Source organism: Chlorocebus sabaeus, chromosome 12, assembly GCF_047675955.1.
Source record: "Chlorocebus sabaeus isolate Y175 chromosome 12, mChlSab1.0.hap1, whole genome shotgun sequence".
Classification (NCBI taxonomy): Eukaryota; Metazoa; Chordata; class Mammalia; order Primates; family Cercopithecidae; genus Chlorocebus; species Chlorocebus sabaeus.
Genome location: NC_132915.1, coordinates 32,512,122 through 32,534,145, shown reverse-complemented (window position 1 = coordinate 32,534,145; position 22,024 = coordinate 32,512,122). Strand labels below are relative to the sequence as shown.

The 22,024-nt window shown below is 35.1% G+C and overlaps 1 protein-coding gene across 4 annotated transcripts in view; it reads left to right on the top strand.

Annotated features, from left to right (window-relative positions):
- RFX3 (regulatory factor X3) overlaps positions 1-22,024 on the top strand; it is a 309,035-nt gene that overhangs the window by 181,096 nt on the left and 105,915 nt on the right. For all 4 annotated transcript variants that reach the window (XM_007969367.3, XM_073021548.1, XM_073021549.1 and 1 more), the window contains exon 4: positions 16,012-16,270. In XM_007969367.3, coding sequence (XP_007967558.1) covers positions 16,012-16,270 — 259 coding nt within the window. The remainder of the gene's footprint in view (positions 1-16,011; positions 16,271-22,024) is intronic.

The window sequence follows — 22,024 nt, the reverse complement described above, 5'->3', positions numbered from 1 at the left end:
AATGATTGCTTCTAAACTCTATGCTTTTTGTTTTTATGTACAAGGTCAATTTTTATGTGATGGAGATGATGGAGTTTGGGATTTTTAAACATTTTTAAAATAAGATATTCCACATAAAATTGCCTGCTACTCAATAAATCTTACTTTCCTACCTAAACCTGCCCCCTGCCTAAAACCAAGTTATCTCTTTTGCCTCAACAATAATATAAATTTTTATTTGGGCTTCTTAGCTGCTTCGGAATAAGACGCAGAATGTTATTATAAATAAAGGAACTAAGAATTATTGTAAGTCACTAGGATTGTTTCCAAATTGGCTTTTTTGCTTGCAACCCATAGGCTTCCTCGGTTAACCTAAAATGAATTCAGGTTCTCTCACTGACTCTTCTGCCCACCTCCCATCGATGTTGGTATACCCTGGGATGATAACCTCTGCTGTCTTTATTCTTACTACATCTACTCTTTCCTTGAGTGATTTCATTTATTTCCATGATTTCAACCTATAAGTTCCATGAAGGCAGGACTTTTTTTTTTTTTTTATTCACCACTATAATAACTCTTAACACCAGAAGTATTCATGACCTGTGAGTTCAGTTGTTGTTATCTATTATTATAACTAAAAACAGAATTCTGGTTAACTTCATATTCATTTTATAATTGTGACCAATGTACTTAAATATTCTGAGCTTTTTGTTATTGTTTCCATGGAAGTGGAAGGAGAATAATCTCACTCTTACTGAGTTTTTGTGAAGATACAAGGAAATATATTTAAAGTACTGAATACAGAGCCTGGTACATAATAGATGATACAAAACTAGAAGCTTTTCACTGACTCTTCTCTCATTTTTTGCTATATTTGGTCACTGAATTTACCCACATCACTACTGCCTGACGCTACCTCCATTGCCTATAAAATAAAATCTAACTTTCCACACTGGCATTCTCCCCATTCCTACTTCCCTAGCCTTATTTTCTACCTTCTAGGCATAACCAACTTTGTGCATTTTCCCCCAAATATTCTCCCTTCATACTTCTATGTTTTTGGTCATGTCATTTTATCTGCTGAAATAGCATTCTCTGTCTTCTCTCCTTTCCTCCCAGTCTCCCCAAACCCAGTCTAGTGTGATCTTTATAGACAGACATGTTACTCCCTTCTTTGTGACATGGACCCTGGCTCTCCTTCTCTGCATTTAGCTTATCCTTCCCTTATAAAGGGCAACATTATCCCCTGACTTTTACTTACAGCATTGTACTATGAATGCTTGTTTATGTTTCCCATAGTAGGAAGGACTCTCCCTGAATGGAAACTTGGCATTTTGTTTTATTTACATTTACTTAGGTGATTGGCCCATGATAAAGTCAGTAAATTTCTGTTACCCTCTTAAATCTATATCTCTTTACATATTTTAGACACACTGCGAATGTTTTTCACTCTACTTATTTGTTGTTTAGGTCCAGGGCCCCCTGGAGCATGATTTTGGAATCTTTACCGTAAACTTAAACTATTGTTGGCATTTATACCAAATGAAAAAGACGCCTGCCACTTCAACCTTTATGCTCTCAGGGAAAATAAATGGCTTTCTAGACACTGCTAGAGGTCACCCAGTTGTCAGTTGTCATTTCATCTTTGTCTGTGACAAGCAGTAATGGTCACCTGCAGGGGAATGTGAGAATGGGAGTTTGTAGCTTTCATGTCTGTTGTGGTAGAATGTGACAAGGGAAAAGGGCAGTTGGAATGGGTATTGAGAGAGTTAACTGTATAGTACCTATCACAGTTATTTCTCATTTTGTATTGGTCCAAGCTAAGGTGGAGAGATTAGTCTGTTAAGTATGAAATGGAGTACCAGTTGAGCTGAAAATCAGAAATCCAAAATACTCCCAAATCTGAAACTTTGTGAGCACCAACATAATGCTTAAGGGAACTACTCATCATGCGTTTCAGATTTTAGATTTTCAGCTTAAGGATGCTCAATTGGTAAGTATATAATGCAAATATTTCAAAATGTGAAAAAGTAAAAAATTCGAAACACTGCTTGTTCCAAGCATTTTGGATATAGGATACTCAACCTGTAACCTCAGTTAATCAAAAGTGCTTTATGTATCATCTAAAGAATAGTAAGCACTCAATAAACATTAGTTATTGCTATAAAATTATGCACTTTGTTTACATTTTTCACTACTACTTATGGTTCTAAATTCTGCATATTGTCTTGTGCATTTTTAAACTGCTTTACCAATGATCTTAGGGGCTTCCACATAATAGGTAAACATGACTTGAATGAATTCATTCATTCACAAAACCTTAGAAAAAACAGCATTTGTAAGGTAGGTTCTTTAAAACTATAGAGCCCGTTTAAGTGCAGAAATGATTCAAAGCAAATATCTAGTGCTAACATGTATTTTCTATGGCCCACTAGCTCAGTTGGTTAGATCATGACTAATGAGGTCTAGGTCATGAGGTCATTTGTCACAAAGTCCAATTAGCTTTGATCTGGTCTGTGTGGACTCAAATTGTATCCTCAACTATAGCCGATAATGTCACAAATGTGCACTTTTGGTCAAGAGGGAGAAGATGCATCTTTAAAAACCTTTCTTTACTATCAAGGATGATTTTTGACTAAAGGTTCTGTAGCATCATTTTTATACTTAATAAGGAAATGTCATTGTGTTGCCATGAATTATACTCAAAATTTTAGCAACTAGGGACTATGAATATTTTTTCTCAAATAGGACTAGAAAATTTTTTTCAGCATAAGCTATTTCAGTCTTTCTGTAATTTTGTAGTGCTGACATTTGACTATTACAATTTTTGTCTCTAATGTTCATTTTAGGGTCTTTCTGTGGCTTCTTTTTATTTGGCACACTTCCATGTATGTTAGGAAAGAATATTCCATATTCTTCTATTCTACCACACTGAATTAATAGCAAGTTAGTGTTTGATCCCTGACTTATATCACAGTCAGAGTCCCACTTCTATGTGATAATAAATGCTTTTTGCTAATGATACTTCCAGAAGATAGGGACTCTGATCTTTATCATGAACTTTTGAGCACCCAGTACATGGCCCTACAACCTGTGCATGCTTACTAATGCTCTTGTCACCAGTGTCCCCATGTCATGTAGCCATAATGCATGGGATCTCACTCAAGAGGTGATGACAGCTCTCACAGATATGTGTTGTCACTTATGAAAAAGTGTAATCATTATAATTTGATGATACTAAAGTGTTTACCTGGTTCTCCCTGTGAATATGGACAATTACTGCCAGCAAAACAGGCATAACAGTGTGGGTTAGTGAGTGAGTGTACATTTCAGTTAAACAACTGAGACTGCTTTACAGCACTGTGTGTTGGAATATAGTAGCTTTTTGCTCAAGGGAGAAGGTAATTTAATTCACTTTTGCCCCTGTTTATTTTATCCTTGCTTCTGTAGGAACCTATGCTACATCATTTGTGTATTTCCTTGCAGTAGCTTTTCCAAGATTTTCCCAAAGGCTTGATCATTATCTTTATTTCTATAAATTCTTACTATTTATGATATTTAATCATTTAAAATACTATGATTAAACCTGCTGGGAAACATTGCATACCATGTAGAGAGTTCATTTCAATGGAAATTTCTTGGTGTAGTTAAGAAATATTTTTTTTAAATAAAAAGATTTTTTCTTCCCCCACTCTTTTTTGACTCATACCTCCCCCACTCGCTCCTACATCATGCTAGTCAAAGTGGAAATAGAGACATCATGCTGTATTGTGGTCAAATTAAGAAATCTTTATTTTAAAGGATTTTCTTATAAAACCATTCTTTGAAGCTTGCCCACTGTTTAGAGATAATCAGTGTTTTAAAACGCAAAATTATTCATTGTGTGTATATCTGTTCTAGTAGTGTTCCTGTTTAGATTATAGATTTCTCAACTCCAATACATAACTTCTCATACCGTGATCCATTATACATTAGTCCCTTAAGAGTTCTGTGGTTACACAAGCAGGGAAACACTATGTGATTCACTTTCTCTTTAGAACACTCAATTCCTGTTACCCTTTTAAAAGCTCTGAAAAGTCCTATAGAAATGCGTAGAACCACAGAACACTTTTACCTGAATAATATCTAATAAAATCACATGTTATGCTTTGGGAAATGGTACACTAATATATATTGACATTGAATAATTTAAAATCCATTTTTAAAGTACTATACCTATAGTCATCTCTTGAAAAATCATGTATTAGTGCATTTTTGAAGTCATCTAATTATTTTCCCAAATAGTTTAAATGATTAATAAGGAACCTTAAAAGGAATATTTCTTCAGTCTCTTTTCTTCCTCTATAAGTGGAATATGAAATTTCAGTATTTGCAGGTGAAATTATGCTTTCTTCTTCTTATTCAAATGCTGTCTCCTTAAGAGAAATGGTTACATGGAATTCTGTAATTGAGATGCGGAGGTGCTTTCTTCATTTATGCTTCTACTTATGTACACATTCTGACTGGTATAGGAGTTGGTTTTTGAATCCACTTGCCATTTAGATTTCAGTAATTGTATATGGCTGGTTACGTAGAAATTTCTCTTGGAGAGAGGACTGCCCTTATGTGGAAAAGACCATGAAAGGGCACCCTGTTCGCTGTCTAATACCTAAAACAATGGCCCATGATAGGTGCTCAATCTGTATTTGCTGAATGAGTTAAATGAAGATTAGCATTTAATGATGGGTGAGACAGGAGCTGACTACTTGGTGGCTTTAAGTACCAGAGATAAAATGAATGAAACTGAATTGAGATACTGCTGACCACATGCTCTTCAGCCCCTTCCAAGCTTGCTTGCTTCTCCACATTACAATACAATTGCCCTTATCAAGGTCATTGATGACCTTCAGTTGTTAAATCTAACAAACATCCTTCTAGATTAAATTTACTTAATCTCTAGCCATCAATCAGTCAACCACTCTATCCTTAAATCAGTGTCTTTTTCTGGCTTCTCTGACTCTATATTCTTTTCTCTTCCTATCTTATTTGCTTCTCCTCATTCTTATTATTGACCAGATAAGTTTTCTGTGACTTTAGCTTCAGAAGCATATTGGTGTACATATTTCTCTGGTATTCTCTAAGAGAGACCACATTTCTTCCATAACGTATATGACTATCTGTCATTCTCTTGACTATCATTCTTAATTGATCACTTATCTCTCCCCCACTAGAATGTAAGCTTCATGTGGGCAGGGACCTGGTTTGTTTGCATCCTGTTCTCTCTCTAATACCTAGAACAGTGGCCCATGATAGGTGCTCAATCTATATTTGTTGAATGAATTAAAGACTAGCATTGAATGATAGGTGAGAGAGGAGTTGACTACTTGGTGGCTTTAGGTACACAGGGAAAAAATGAATGAAACTGAATTGAGATGCTGCTGATGTGGCATTCACATAGCTTTCTTATTTGTTTTGTTGTGTTTTTTCCTCTAGTGAAAAACTTTTGAGACTTACATACATGTGTGTGGTTACTCAGTTTTTCTTGCTTATAAATTTTTATCAGTGACTTCAAATCAAATCTTTTATAATGGCATTTCTGCTAAAATTGATTTAAGTCCATATTTATTTCCCTGACCTCTGTTGTCAGGGCAAGTGACTCATATATGTACTGACTATGTATATCTTTTTGGTATGCTTCAAAAACCATTATAGCACTGGAAATTTTGGTAATGTTATCATGAGCAACTGCTACAGAATATAAAATTACTTTTTATAACAGTAGACTTCGGGGTTTTTTTTAAACTCAAGTAGGCTAAAAGAATTAATTTATTTTATTTTATTTTTGAGATGGAGTCTCACTCTGTCACCCAAGCTGGAATGCAGTGGTGCCATCTCAGCTCAATGCAACCTCCGTCTCCTGGGTTCAAGCGATTCACCTGCCTCAGCCTCCTGAGTAGCTGGGACTACAGGCGCACGCTACCACAGCTGGCTAATTTTTGTATTTTTTAGTAGAAACAGGGTTTCTCCATATTGGCCAAGGTGGTCTCGAACTCCTGACCTCGTGATCTGCCTGCCTTGGCCTCCCAAAGTGCTGGGATTACAGGCGTGAGCCACTGCGCCTGGCCTAGAATAAATTTTAAAACACCTTTTCCCTTTCATTCCTGTGAAAATCAGGTTTCATAATTGTAGTATCAACTAGTACAATGGTTCTCAAAGTGTATTCCCCAGACCAGTAGCATTCACATCAACTGAGAACTTGTTAGAAATGCCCGCTTTTGATGCCCACCCTAGTTCTACAGAATTAGGAACTTTGGGGGTGGGACCTAGCTCTCTGTGTTGCAACAGGCACTCCAGGTGATTCTGATGCACATTAAAAGTGTGAGAACCACTGTTCTACCCTACAGAAATAAAGAATTTAAATACTAAGTAAAGATGTACAGTTCCTTACAAAATAATCATAGGATGGTATAAAGTTATGATTCCAATACTCTATATTATCAGCATATATAGTAATGAAAATACAACACATGAAGGAGAAAACTCAGTAAATTATTACAAGAAGTATTACTGACTTTTAACATTTATTCTTGCATTTCCTCCCCAGTAGGTATAGCAATGGCTGAATAAATGCTTTTTATTTTTTTACTTTTTGTTATGGCAGTTGAAGTTAGAAGAAATAAGTATGTCTTTTGAATATAAGTGAAAGCAGATGTTTTGTTAGTGATATTCAGTAGTAGTTATCACTTTATGTTTAACCTATTATTTTTTATTCTTATATAATAAGGTGAGGTTTAATATCAGGTCACTCGAATTCCTTTCTGAAGTACTGTTTTCCTTTTGGTGTCTTCCACAAAATAGACATGTCATCTTTCTGGTGTATCCTCTGCCTTCAGTCTGATGTGGAGCACTTGAGAATATCTGTTTTGAAACTTGAATAAGTCAATAAGTAGTGCATGTGGGCCAGACAGAGATTTTACATATATACACATATGTGTGTGTGTGTGTGTGTGTGTGTGTGTGTATGCAATTTGTTGAAGATTCCAAATAATGTAGCTACTTCTTTGCGGGGCTTTGGTGGTCCATGTAAAAACTACATAATTTGAAGCTGTTTAAGGCAGAGGTTCTTGGTTTCAAGCAACAGAAACCAACTCTGGCCTATTTAAGACAAAGAATTTATTGAAAGATATTTGTTACTCACAGAATTTCCAGGAAGTCTGGAGAATCACGCTGGGAAAAGGCAGGCACAAGTGATGTCAGGCAGCAGGCAGACCTTGCACAAAACCATAGCACAGAGATAGTGCAGTACAGACACCACACCACTGCAGCCATCCCAAACACTGTCTGCCATTGCTACCCCTGGATACTGATCTTGGATCCTGGCCCTACTGCCACTGTGAACTTGACATGTCTCTCACAGTGTGTCACCATTTCCATTGCTTTGTGCCCCTAGCTCCTTATTTAGAGTAAGTCCACCTCGTTATTTGAGTCCTAAGTTGATTTCCTTTAGCTTGTTTATAAGGGAGGTTGGAAAAGCCAGTACCTGGCTTTCTGAGCTATTATATTTGGAAGTGGGATTAGTCTCCCACCAACATTCACAAGTTAAGAAACTGTACAAACATAGAGAGTTCAGATGCTGTATAACAAACAGAAATTACGGTAAGTATCTCTACTTCAATGAATCTTCAACATGATAAAAATGGACTAGATTCCTAGGCAGGGATATAGGCTATAGGTCTTTCTGGCCATAAATCACAGTGCTTAAAATTGTGGAATAAGTATTTAGGATATTAGTAATTCCTTTGAATTAAAGAATTTTAAATCCTTTGTGAGTAGTGACTTTGCTATGCTTTATATGCTGTTTTATCTGTTACAAAATATGGTTCTTGAGACATACTCAATAATTATCTGTTGATCAACTGAAAGAATCACTTAATTAATTATTGGTTGTCTGTGTTCCCTGGAATCAATCAATTAATCACTGGTTGTCTGTGTTCTGTGGAGCCCTGGAGTTCTACGGTGGAGGAGAGGTGCAGAGGTGGCTGTACTGGGAAGGAAAGAGAGAAACAGACTCTGCTCCATCATCTGTGTCCCCCTTCAACTGGAGCATGTTCTACTTTTATGCATTTGACACTTTGAAGTTAATATATAAATTTAATTGGAAAAGAGTCTACACACCAGTGGGCTTGAAAGTAATTTAAAAAGTAATTAAATAATGAGAAGAAAAGAGCGTCCTACCTTCTTTTTACTGTTTGTTTTTAATATTGACTGACATGGTTTTCCTGGTCAATTATTTTTGGTAAGGAGTGTGTGGATTCATGGGACATTTTCTGAAAAAAAAACAAGAAAATTCTACAGCAAGAAATAAAATATTTACTAGATTTCTCTAAAAACCAAATATTACTTTCTCTTCCAAGTCCTTAGAAATAAAAACAAAACAAAAAAGTGTAGGGCCAGTTTTTATCCTGCTCCAAAACATATGCCTGATTTCCTCAATCATATAGCGAGTTTTCTAAGAAAATTTTAATTTGCCATTCCTCTTTAAATCCAGTTTATTTGGTAGTGTGTACACGTTTCAAACAGAGGTAGCATAAAAGAAAGAGCGCTGGACTGGGAGATAGCCAGACCAGAGTTCCAGTCTTCCTTCATCTTTTCACTCTCTGTGTCATCCTCAGAGCAAGTGTTCTTACCTCCTCACATCTTACTTTCCCCATCTATAGAAGTGGGGTAACAACTTCTAATCTGTATGATTAACTTCATGTAGATTAAGGAAGATAATATATCCCCCTGTCTCTTAAAAACATTTGTCCCTGGTTCCCAAATGCACCTCTTGTGCTCTCAAACTTTTCTAAGATATTAAAAAGTGGCTCATTCTGACTGCCTTTAGTTATTAACTCAGTCTAGTTCAATCAGACATATAATGCCCTCACTTCACTGAGCAAGCTTCCAATAAGATCACCTCCTATTGTTGTATCTAATTCGCAGGTTCCAGAATCATCTTACGTGGTCCATCACAGTCATGGTCCCTGATTGCAACTCCATTTTCTCATGGTGTATTTTTACCTGTCTGGCCTCAGGACTTTGTAGGTTGTCTCTCTGGCTAGAACATTGCCCTACCTCCTCCTACCCATAAGGCCTTTACCACTATCCCAGCCCAAATCAGAATCCAAACTTCTTACAATAGTCTGTAACAGTGGCTTTTAAGCTTTTAAAACTATCACCCACTGTGAGAAAGTTAGGCATACATTTCATACTCTGGTAAGTACACACATACATACCCGGGCATTCACACACACATCATTTGTGTGTATATTCTGTATATGATAGAAACAAAATTTCCAAAAATGATTCTTATTCTCATTAAGTGTAATAAGCACTGATGTTTTCTAGTCTAGTCTAGTCTCTTTTTTAAATATTGTTGTGACCTATTAAAATTCATTTCATGACCCACTACTGGATCATGGCCTGCAGTTAAGAAAATTGTTTACACTGCATGCATGTTTAGTTTTTACCTACTTTAACCTCATTTCCTTCTAACAGCTTTCTCATTTGTTATATCTAAAATACTTAAGACTTCTAATTTCTTTCTAAATATCAGTATCTTTCCTGTGTTGTGTGCTATGTTGTGAGTTTTTGTAGTCTCTTCCTAAAATATTATTCTTCCTGTTTTCTGTGGACTGACTCCTTTTCATCTTTTAGTTTCAGTCTAAAAAAAAACCTGGCTTTCAGGGATAACTTTCCTTGACTATCCTATCTAGTATGCTCTCTCTTATTTATTCTACTTTTTTTTTTTTTCATTTTTTTTTTTTTTGAGACGGAGTCTTGCTCTGTGCCCCAGGCTGGAGTGCAGTGGCGCGATCTCGGCTCACTGCAAGCTCCGCCTCCCGGGTTCACGCCATTCTCCTGCCTCAGCCTCCCCAGTAGCTGGGACCACAGGCACCCACCACCACGTGCAGCTAATTTTTTGTATTTTTAGTAGAGACAAGGTCTCACTGTGTTAGCCAGGATGGTCTCGATCTTCTGACCTTGTGATCCGCCTGCCTCGGCCTCCCAAAGTGCTGGGATTACAGGCATGAGACACCAAGCCTCTGGCCTATTCTACTTTTATATTGTATTTTTTTGCTTTCATAGGAATGAAGAAAACTTCTAATTGTCTTATTTTCTTTCTTATTTTTGCCCACTTTCTCCTTGTGTTATGTAGCCCTAATAACAGTAGAGGTCATGTCTGTGTTGTTCCTTTTATTCTAGGTGCCAGAATAGATGCTTATTAAATATTTGTTAAAAGAATGTATGCAGAGTAGCCTAAAAGCAATAAAATGTTGTACCCATGTAAGAAAATGGTTACCATATCTATATTCCATCTTTATAATACAATTTATGGTATGATATTTACAAGCTACTTTATTTCCTTAATTTATCACTTTCATGCCATTGCTTGATTTTATAGTGACAAGCTTATTGGTTGGAGGATATTCAAAATCTTAGTGAAATACAAAATACAGAATTTAGAGATACTGAGTATCTGGAATTGTGGATAAGACACCTGAAGATAAAGAAAACAGAAAAAATTGGTTATGGCTAAGATAAATTGCCATAATCATTCTAGTGAATAAGTAAGTAGGGAATATTCAAGGTCATCCTTAACCGAGGTATGTGCTAAGGCACGATGGGAAACAAACGGCACAAAATTACTGAATTCAGTGAATCAGAGTCCTGACATTTACATAGAACCTTATAATAGAGTCAGCTATGAAAAAGCTTCTGTCAGCAAGTACACACATATCGATGTGTTCACATTCATTACTGGATACATATGCAGAACAATGGAAAGATTGCTGCTATAGAAATAATATAACATTTTCATGATTTAGTCTATGGTAATCAATACAGAACAAACAAAATGAACATAGCAGTATCTTTTAAATGTGCACAGAATTGCTTGGGGATTTATCTATTTCAGGAATGTACAGTCCAGAAATAGTTAGCTGCTTTCAATCTGATATGCCAAAAATTGAGTCGTTTTCTTGAACATATGTTTAGGAAATTTCTGGAGAAAATAGTGTGCAAGCAGTAACTCTTATGAAGAATATATTCAGTATACAATATAAAAGATGAGCTGATCTGAGATATCAGAATTAGAGAGTCTATTTCTGGTACCTTAAAAAGAACTGTTTATTTTTGCTGTTGGTGCTTCCTTTTTAAAATTAATTCTTAAGTATTTATTCAGGAGCTTAAAGTATTTAGACATGGAAAAAAACCTTTAGGAGTTACCTGTTACTTGTCCATGTTTCTGGCTCTGGCTCTGGCTCCAGGGACTCCAACAAGTGGGTTCATGCTTGTCTTCTTACCTTTAAGGGACAGTGGCTAAGGATATGATGATGATGATGATGATGATGATGATGATGATGATGATGATGATAATGATGATGATGATTAATTTGGAGATGGAGTCTCGCTCTGTTGCCCAGGCTGGAGTGCGGTGGTGTGACCTCGGCTCACTGCAACCTCCATCTCCCAGGTTCAAGCGATTCTTCTGCCTCAGCTTCCCAAGTAGCTGGGATTACAGGTGTGTGCCACCATGCCTGTCTGATTTTTTGTATTTTTTTAGTAAAGACGGGGTTTCACTATGTTGGCCAGGCTGGTCTCAAACTCCTGACCTCAGGTGATCCACCCACCTCAGCCTCTCAAAGTGCTGGGATTATGGGCATGAGCTACCGTGCCTGGCCCAGCTAAGGATATTATAATCTGCCTGTATTACTCAACCCAGTGTTTGAAAGTCTTCCCCCATTTCCAATTGCAAGTGTATTTTTGTCAAAGCCAAACTCAGACAATTTATCACACTTCATTACTTAATATAATTGTGTGCTTTTTCTCTCTAAAAATTGCTACTCTTTACCCCAGTGTGTATTTATAGAGTAGCCAAGCCTTGTCCACAGTCTCACGATGTAGTAATGGGGATAGTTTATGGATTAGGCATACTCTTTAGTGACTTCATCCCTTCTCCTCCTCTTTGGTCATTTTTTAGCTTATGAACTGACTTTGAGGGCTATATAGAGATTGTATATATCTGTGACGCATTTATTTGCATTACTGTGCTTTACTGAGTATAATGATACAAAGAGGACAGGCCCAAAAGCTGCAGTGATCCCTTGGGATGTTTTTGTTATGGTGGGGTAGCAACTTCCATGATCACAGAACATCTAAAATTCCAATCTGAAGTGGTAAGTATCTTCTGAAATGGCCCTGCCTTTTCCATGGCTTCTTCTTTACAATTGCAAGTACATCGTCTATAGGCCTCTTTCTGGGTAATAATGGAGAATAGTGTAGTGCTAGAAAACAGTAAAGTAAGCTGTAAGGAAATCTCAAATATCAACAAGAAGTTCATATGGTCCCTATTCCATTTGTTAAGCTATTCCTTAGTAGTTGTTGACATGTATCATTGACAGATGTAAAAAGTTATGTTCCTTTTTTGTGACATAATGTTTGAGAATATAGATTGTTTAGATTCCAGATCCATGATTCATCAGCTCTGTGCTGTAGACTAAGTTATTTAACCAATCCAAACTTCAGTTATTCACCTTGTATGTGAAACAGGAATTATTAATATAACAACACCTACCTCATGGAATTATTATGAAAATTTAATGAGCTAATGCCTAAAAAGCACGTAGAATAGTACCTGTTGCATGGTAAATGGTCAGCAAATATTAGCTATATTTAGCTATTATTATGTTTTATTTGAGAAATCTGCTTACTAGTAGGGGGCATCCTGAATCATCCTGCTTGGATGATAAAAAGGAAAGGGGGCACCATGTCCCGCATCTGTCAAAGTATTTATTGTCCTATATCTGTTTCTACAGCTTATTTGACTATACTTAAATATCAACATCAGATTGTGCTGTTTTAAGCATAGTTAAGTGGGGCCATTGTCATATTTGGTAGACAAAAATTAAAATGACCCCATTTCTCATTTTATCGAAATTTGAAACCAACATGGCTGTTTTATTTTATTAAATAAACATGTAAATAAAGAAACAAATGAGATTTCCAGTTGGGAAATACAGCAATGATGAGAAGAATGGTACATGTATTTTAAGTGACATTTTTCTATGTCACTTAAAAAAAAAAACATTTTCTATGAATTTGTTTCTATCATCACCCCAGACTAAACTTTTTACCTGGATTTGCTGTGGCTCTTTCTGGAAAGGGCACTTTACCCAGTGTGGAATATTTTCAGAACACTCTTATTATTTTACTAAAGTATGTTTTGTAAATTACAAGTATAATTTATAATGAGTTAAAAGTACTTGTTTTAAATTAATCAAAAATCTTGGAGTAGTTTAGCATAATTTCTCATGTTTTAACAAAATAAAAGATTTGTGATACAGAAATTTATGAAACTGGTTATTGATGTCTACTGTACTTTTAAATATTTTTATTTCTTGACTGCTTAGTGTGCCAGCTATGTACCAGCAACTGTGTTAAGTGTTGAGAGTACTGATGGGAGTAGGAAGACTTGAGGAAATTAACACATCAAGAGCTATGTTTCAGTAATTCAAAGCATATTGGGAAAGTACGGAGCATAAAACATAACAGCCCTGTGAGGAGTGGCCACAGAGGGCAAAGGATGCAGAAAATAATTTTGAGATAAGGAGCTTCTGTTGGGAGTTTAAGGATGATTAGGACAAAGGAAGGGAGGTGGAAAAAAATGAAAAGGCCTTTCAGGCAGAAGAATCCTTATGTAGTGAAGTAGAAAGGCAAGAGAAAATGGCAGTTTAGCAGGACCAGAAAAATGGTCAATATGATGCGAGTGAAGAGAGTATTTGATAACGTGGCTAATACCAAGTCTCGAGATTATGTAGTCACGACCCCCTGATGATTTTTGTAAGATGGACAAGAGTTTTGAACTTTTTTCTGAAGGCAAGAGAGAATCATAGGAAGGTTTTGAAGCAGTTTTATTTTTATATTTGCATTATGGAACATTCTCCTGGCAGCAAAGTTGGAGATAGATTGCAAGAGTAACTGATTAGAGAAGGGAAAATCAATTAGAAGGCAGTTGCAGGTTGATCATCCCTAATGCAAAATCCAAAATCTGAAATGCTCCAAAATTTGAAAGTTTTTGAGCACCAACATAAGAGTGACATCTTTGGTTTCTGATGGTTCAATATATACAAACTTTGTGTCATGCACAAAATTATTTAAAATAGTTTATAAAATTACCTTCAGGCTATGTGTATAAGATGTATATGAAACATAAGTGACTTTCATATTTAGATATGGGTCCTATCCCCAGGATCTCTCATTTTATATATGAAAATATTCCAAAATCTGAAAAAAATCCAAAATCCAAAACACTTGTGGTCCCAAGCATTGTTGATAAGGTATTCTCAGCCTGTATAATAGAGAGCATTATGAATTAAAGTAGTGTGTATGATAATGGAAAAAGAGAATTGGAAAATTATTTAGAAGATAAAATTGACAGGACTCAGCAACTCATGTCAGTCAGAAGGAAGAGTAATCAATAATTTCCAACGCTGAGGATGGTGGTGCTGCCCTCTACTGAGAAGCGGAAGTGTGGAAGAAAGAACAAGAGAGGAAAGGAATCTCATCATATGTTACATTTTACACAGCCTCCCATATTTCATAGGAGTTCTGAGTAGTGATGACCACTTGGCTGTTAGAAACCCAGATTTAATATTCTTAAAGTATAACTAGGAAGTAAAGAGAGCAGTGATACCAACTTACGTAAGATTGTTTACTAAGAGCGTGTAAATGATTATACGGTACTGTATGTAGTAAAGGTCTTTGATCTAAATAAAAATAAGAGCTCAAAATAGAAAACTCAGAAAGATATTAATATTTGATGATGTGGTAGAAAAATTGGAGATTCCAAAAGGCTCTTGAGAGGTTATGGTAAAAAGCAAAAAGTGGAAAAGAAGGGCTGTAGAAATTAGGGGACAAAAGAGGTTAAGATATCCAGACCTTAAGATACATATAGGACACGTCTGAAAACATACACACCAAACTCTCAGGAATGGCTAGCTTTAGGAGGTAGCATTGAAGATAATAGCAAAAGAACTGGGAATTTCTATTTTGTATTTGAATGTTTAAAACATGTTCTATATATATTTTTATAACTTCTTGAGAACTTGGTATTTTAAAATAAAAAGTTAAAAAGATCCTCTTAAAATTGAAGTTATAGTCAATTGAAAATAAAAATAGTTGAATCAAATAAACTTAATCAGAACAGAAAAGGGAGGGAAAGGGTAACATGGAGTGGCCAACAGTGTCATACTATAAATAGGTCACAAGAGATAAGGACTGACAGGAGTCTTTTAGCTTGGTATTTAGCTGTGGTCACAAGTGACCTTATTAAAAGCAGTTCTAATGAAAGGCTAAGGGCAGAAGCTTGACTGTAATTGTTGGAAAGGGGAAAGTGAGGACATGAAGAGTTGGAATAGTCATCTTATAAAGGAGGAGCTTAAGTGTGAAGGGATAGAGAGAGATGAGGGAGGGACTTAGTGTCCAAGGTGAGTAAACTATTTGCTTAAGATCCTTGTAGAGGTAAGAAAGAGATCCATGCTAGCTCCTTTAGTCATGAAGGTTTATTGGGACTCACCCAGGAATGTTAAGTAGTCTGAGTATTAGCAAAGTAGGAGCTAAGTCAACTACTCACACTACTCCTACTTATTCCAGGTTCCAGCTTTTCTAAAACTGGGATTTGTAGTACGTTTTATAAGCAATTGAAGTTGTTCAGCAAGATTTCTTGGAGGGAAGAAACCTGAGCTTATTTATATGCTGGAGGTAGACACCAGGAGAGGGCAAAATCTCTGTAGTACAGAACTAGTTGAGGTACTTATTTAAATGGGTGAACCCTTAATTTGAAAAGTAAATCAAACTGTTTCTGGGAATGAAGTTTTGTACAAAATGCAAAACTTGCCATATTTCGAGGGCTAAGCCAACCAATATGTTTCAATTACATTCATATTAGGAAAAAATTAATAAGATGACATAAATAAGCTAGTAAATTTCTTTTTTCTTCTTCTTCTTCTAAAGCCGAACAACAACGTATCCTTATACAGAGACGCAGATGTACAGTCAAAACACTGGAGGGAATTACTTTGATACTCAAGGGAGTTCCGCCCAGGTGACTACCGTGGTCTCATCCCACAGTATGGTGGGCACTGGTGGGATTCAGATGGGCGTCACAGGAGGACAACTCATCAGCAGCTCTGGAGGAACCTATCTGATCGGCAACTCAATGGAGAATTCTGGTCACTCAGTGACACACACAACTCGGGCCTCCCCAGCGACAGTAAGTATTTGAGTTTTTGGTAGTTTAATTTAGCTTTTAATAGTCTCTAATGAACATTTCCTTTTATAGAGGGAAAAGAACAACACAGATGGGACTGGGGCAAGAATGTGTTAGATAGTTTTAATATTGTGATAGTTTGCAGAATATAGTATATGTAGTATTATGCAGAATGTTACTGATACATATACCCTCTAATCAGGTGAATTAAAGTTTTTAATTTTACTGGCAAGTTAGAAAGGTGAGTTTTGCTCATTGAACTGCTGGTTTTCATAAGCTGTCTTCCATCAGTAAAATATCTTAAATTTATATAGAAAGAACTCACTTTCATATTATGCTTACTTTATGAGATAAAAGCCAGGCAGTAATACAGAGAATAAAATATAATTTAGCTTGGAATTTTCACTTCTTTCAACAGTAATATTTATGCTAGCTCATCCCCAGAGAAGTTACATTATGTAAGCCAGCATTTCCCAAACCTCAAATATGTAAATTTTGCCATATTCTCATGCCAACTGTATTTTACTAACTTAATATGTTTTCTAAGTTGACTCACTTTTAAAATAAAAAATCGTGTGTAATTTTTTCCTAATACATATTGAAATCAGTGTTTAAATAGTAAAATTAAAAATATTTACCCACGTGTCATGTGTAAATTCGTGTTGCATCCCACCAGAGAGATACTTTAGGAAGCATTAGTATAGGTGATTCAGATGAAAAATATTTGTGTTGGCTCTGATCATAGATATGAGTGAATAGTATCTTAGTCTTAGGAACATACATATTTAAGTTAAATTTAATAGATATATTTATTTTAACACATTGGGTTATTCTTTGTTTGTGGGTTTTTTGTTTGTTTGTTTTTGTTTTTTTAGATGAAGTTTCACTCTGTGGCTCAGGCTGGAGTGGCAGTAGTGCAGTCTCAGCTCACTGCAACCCTTTCCTTCTGGGTTCAAGTGATTCTCCTGCCTCAACCTCCAAAGTAGCTGGGACTACAGGCACATGCCACCATGCCCAGCTAATTTTTGTATTTTTTTTAGTAGAGATGGAATTTCACCATGTTGGCCGGGCTGGTCTTGAACTCCTGACCTTAGGTGACCCACCCTCTTGAGCCTCCCAAAGTACTGGGATTACAAGCATGTGAGCCACTGAGCCCAGCCAACACAATGTATTTTAATGTACTGAAATGATGTAATAGAAATAGTCATAGAAAGTTTTGCGGAATTTGATATCATCAAACTCTAGCCTGAACTTCTGTTTTTCACCTCAACTAAGCATATGAGAATGGTCATTTAGAACCACATAGCTAAAGCAGCAATGGAATAGATTTTCTAGGTGTTACATATAAAAGGGTGCTGGGGATTTGAATTTAGGAAATATATCCCATCATCTCATCATATAGTTTGCTCTTGCAATGAAATAGAGATAGAAATAAATTGGGGAGAAAATAGTAATATGAGAAGCTTTATATTTCTCATTTTATGGATTTTCTCCAGGATATTATATGTGCTTGGTAAGTACTTTGTATATACTTTGTATATTTGTAGTAATTTCTTGTGTTCCTACTTTCATCATTCAGTGCCGTTTCCCTAATACATTTTTTAAAAACTCTTGATTTTAATTCACTATTTGTTACTAACATCAGAACAGATGACTAGCTCTTCTGAGCGGAGAGTTCCTTTTTGGAATTTTTTTCTTTGTAATTTTGAAGCATTTCTTATGTGTATTTATTGTCTCTTGCTTTTAATAATATTAAATACAGTATTTTAAACCTTTTAGTCACACTAGTATATTTATGTAGATTAGAAGCAAGGGAATTGCTACTAATAAACCATAGCTTTTCTGGATCTCAGTTCCCCTTATCAATAAAATAAGACGTTGGTTAGACTAAATGATTTCATAATTTCCTCCTACTTTAGAACCATTAGATTTACAAAGGAATTATAAAATATTCTAGATGTAAAAATAACTATATCTTCAACATAAAAAGAAAAGAGATAGAAAAAGGTGGCAATAGTATATAGCACTCCTCCTATAGGCCACCTAGAAAATTATTTTCAGTGAAAGGAAAATACCACTTATCAAGGCCTTAGGAAAACTGAAAAACGGGGCAAAATTTGCCTTTCCCACTTTCATTTCACCCACCCTCTCTTATTCTAACATACCATCCTTTGAAACCCCATTCCTTTCCTGCCTTACCTCCTCTAGGTGTTCCTACTTGCCTTCATGCTGATTCTGATCCGTGTTTAACATCCTCATCAACTGGATGTGGGTTTACTAAATTTACTTGCTCTCTCACTAAATTAACCGAATTGTTTAATCCAGCTCATGTAAATACAGTTGCATTGCTAACCTTTATAGTTTGATTCTTCTTCTTCTATTTTTTTTTTTTTATAAGGGATACACTTTCTATGTAGGTATGTAGGTATGAAAGGTGGCATTACTCCTTAAGTTATCCATTATACAGATTTGATGTGTGATTTTTATTATACTAACTGGTAAATTAAACAGATAAAGTAACTGAATTATAAAAACTGGGAATAGTTGAAAACTTTTACAAAACACCAATTTATAATATCAATTGTATATATTAATTTTATACTAAAAATATTCATATCTGAGGTTGTTTTGTTAAGGATAAAAATTCTAAGGTGATTTTTTTCTTTTTTTTGGTTTTGCTTTCTTTTTTATAAGAAAATTTTCCTTTTTAACAAAAGGAATACAAAAGTTAAGAAAAAAAAAAGGTAACTTTTGCATGGAAAAATCACAGTGATCTCACCAAAGCCCATATTGATTGATAGTGCGGTACTTGTCTAAATATACTTCTGCTAGTGTTTTTGTATTACCTTGAATTGATTATTGAAAAGTATATTTGATTTAAATCCCCTTCTCAATTGTACTGAAGATCTGCTTGACTCACAGTGAGGTTGTGATTCTCAGTTTACAGTTTCACATCTGTTACTGTAGTAAAATTAACAAAGTTGAAGTCCCGTGAAACCTATTTAAGATTTCATATCATCCGCCTCTTGCCAAATGTTAGAAATACTAACCATAGATTTTTGGTTGTTTTCACTCCTAAAAATCAAGTTGTTTTTTTTGTTTGTTTATTTTTTTGTTTTTTTTTTTAAGGAGATGCCATGTCATTAAATGGGATTTAATTGAGTTTATGTATATTTTTCATTTACTGTAGAATCATACAAAGATTGTATATGAACACAATCTTTAAAGATTTGTTGGTCAAGACTCAAGCCATTTCTTTCCAAACATTGAGCCCATCTGTACCATATAAGTTCAGTTTTCCTTACTGTTCTTTAGTGTTCAACATATAACCTGTAGAATGACTGATGCAACTTACTGTGCAATAGTAGCCTATACTGTGGCCGAAATTCTTGACTGAGAAATCGTCCTTTGGGTCACTCCTTAGGGGACTATCAGTAAGTGTAATGCATAGTCAGTTAATTCAGTTGATGTAAAACTAGCTGTGTTTGGGTACTTGGGAATAGCACAAACCAAACACTTGGCCCAGTTCCTGTGGCAAAGTTTTCTGCTCCAGTTCTTAGAATAATTGCCTTGACACTCCCTCTTACATTTACCTGTACCTATACAAAAACACTTTTATTTAAAATTTTAAGGAATAATTTCTTACCACAATGAAAAGTTTATCCTAATGTGCAAATCAATTTCTTGAGATATATTAATGAAAAAAAGTGAATTGATTTGATATTGAAGCCACTACTAAGAAAAATGATTAGCACTTTTCTTACTTAGTCTAATATTCAACATAAAACCTAACACCGTCTTTCTCATACAGGAAGAATCTCTGAGTCATTAACAGAAAAATTTTATTTGAGCATGTGATTTATTCTTATAACTCTAAATGAAAAAAATTTGCATAAAGGTATCTTAATATTTGGCTTATGCATTGTACAGTTTTTCAGTTTTCAAGGTACTTAGAAATCTCAGCATTTTTCTGGTGAGGTAGTGGAGAAAACGGAATGCTTATACACTGCTGGTTGCAGTATAAATTACTTCAAACATTGTGGAAGACAGTGTCGCGATTCTTCAAAGGCCTAAAGTCAGAACTCCCATTTGACCCATCAGTCCCATTACTGGGTATACACCCAAAGTAATAGAAATTATTCTATTATAAAGACACATGCATGCATATGTTTATTGCATCACTATTCACAATAGCAAAGACATGGAATCAACCCAAATGCCCATCAGTGATAGACTGGATAAAGAAAATATGGTACATATACACCATGGAATACTATGCAGCCATAACAAAGAATGAGATCATGTCCTTTGCAGGGACATGGTTGGAGCTGGAGGCCATTATCCTTAGCAAACTAATGCAGGAACAGAAAACCAAATACTGCATGTTCTCACAAGTGGAAGCTAAATGATGAGAATACATGGACACATAGAGGGGAACAACACACACTGGGCCTTAGAGGAGGGTAGAGGGTGGGAGGAGGGAGAGGATCAGGAAAAATAACTAATGGATAATAGGCTTCACACCTAGGTGATGAAATAATTGGTACAGTAAATCCCCATGACACACATTTACTTGTATAACAAACCTGCCCATCCTGCACAAGTACCCCTGAACTTAAAACAAAAGTTTAGAAAGTCAGCATTTGTTAATTTGGTAACAAATTTTATATGATGAATACATTATGTCAACTACTAATATTCAAATTTAGTCAAAATACTATTTCTCCTTTGATTTACTGTTTCCTTTTATATGGTCCATGTGTGTATAATTATGTATATAGATATATACATCCATGCTTTTACTTATGTAAATACATACACATACATTTAAAAGACATTTCCTGTGGATAATATTCAATAGCAATTTTCAGAAAGATTTTATAACATTTTTATTGAATTATCACTGGATATAGGTTCAGCTAAGTTGTGACCTGAATATGTTAGGGATCTGTTTATTGCTACTATTTCAGTAGCACATGGACGTTAAGGTAGAAGAATTGGCTACAGTCATAAATCTGAACTCATTATACATCTGTCTTCTAACTATATCAGCATAATATTTCCCTCTGTTTTCATTCATTTGATATTCTAATGTATTTTTCATGATTATTTTTCTGTATAATCACATCATTTATAGAATTTTAGAGTTTTGGAACTGAACATACTTTTCACTTGAAGATTAAAAGTTTGTGAATGTAGTTAGTGATTTTTTTGGTGCTCATCACAACATAATTTATCTTATACCAGAGTATGCAGTAATTACCAACTTGCTTTAAAAAGCCTTATTTACTCACTCTTACATAAAATAATATTTTTATTCTTATAATTAGATGATTATGCATGGAGTTTTTTTAAATTCTTCTTAATACTTAAGATTAATCATTTTTGAGACTGTGATATGAAAGTTAATTTTTACCCCTTTATGTATATACATTTAGTATTTATATATGTTAATGGGATGTTGCTAAAATTAGATCCCACCAAGAGGCACAAGAAAAATACGTTGAAATTAATATTGTTCATGTTTCCACCTCTTTTGATTAATGTAAAATATTATAATTTATTTAATTATTTGGAGGAAAATTTGAAAGTCCATCTGCTGCTATATAAGTAAAAGTTTGGCCTAGTTTATATAATTAATAGAAAGTTAAGAATTCATTTAAGAATTGTGAGTGCTTTGATTTATTTATTCTTGGCTCGGCATGTTTATGAATTTGGTGTAAGGGAATGCTTTTTCTAAGAGGATAAATATGTTTA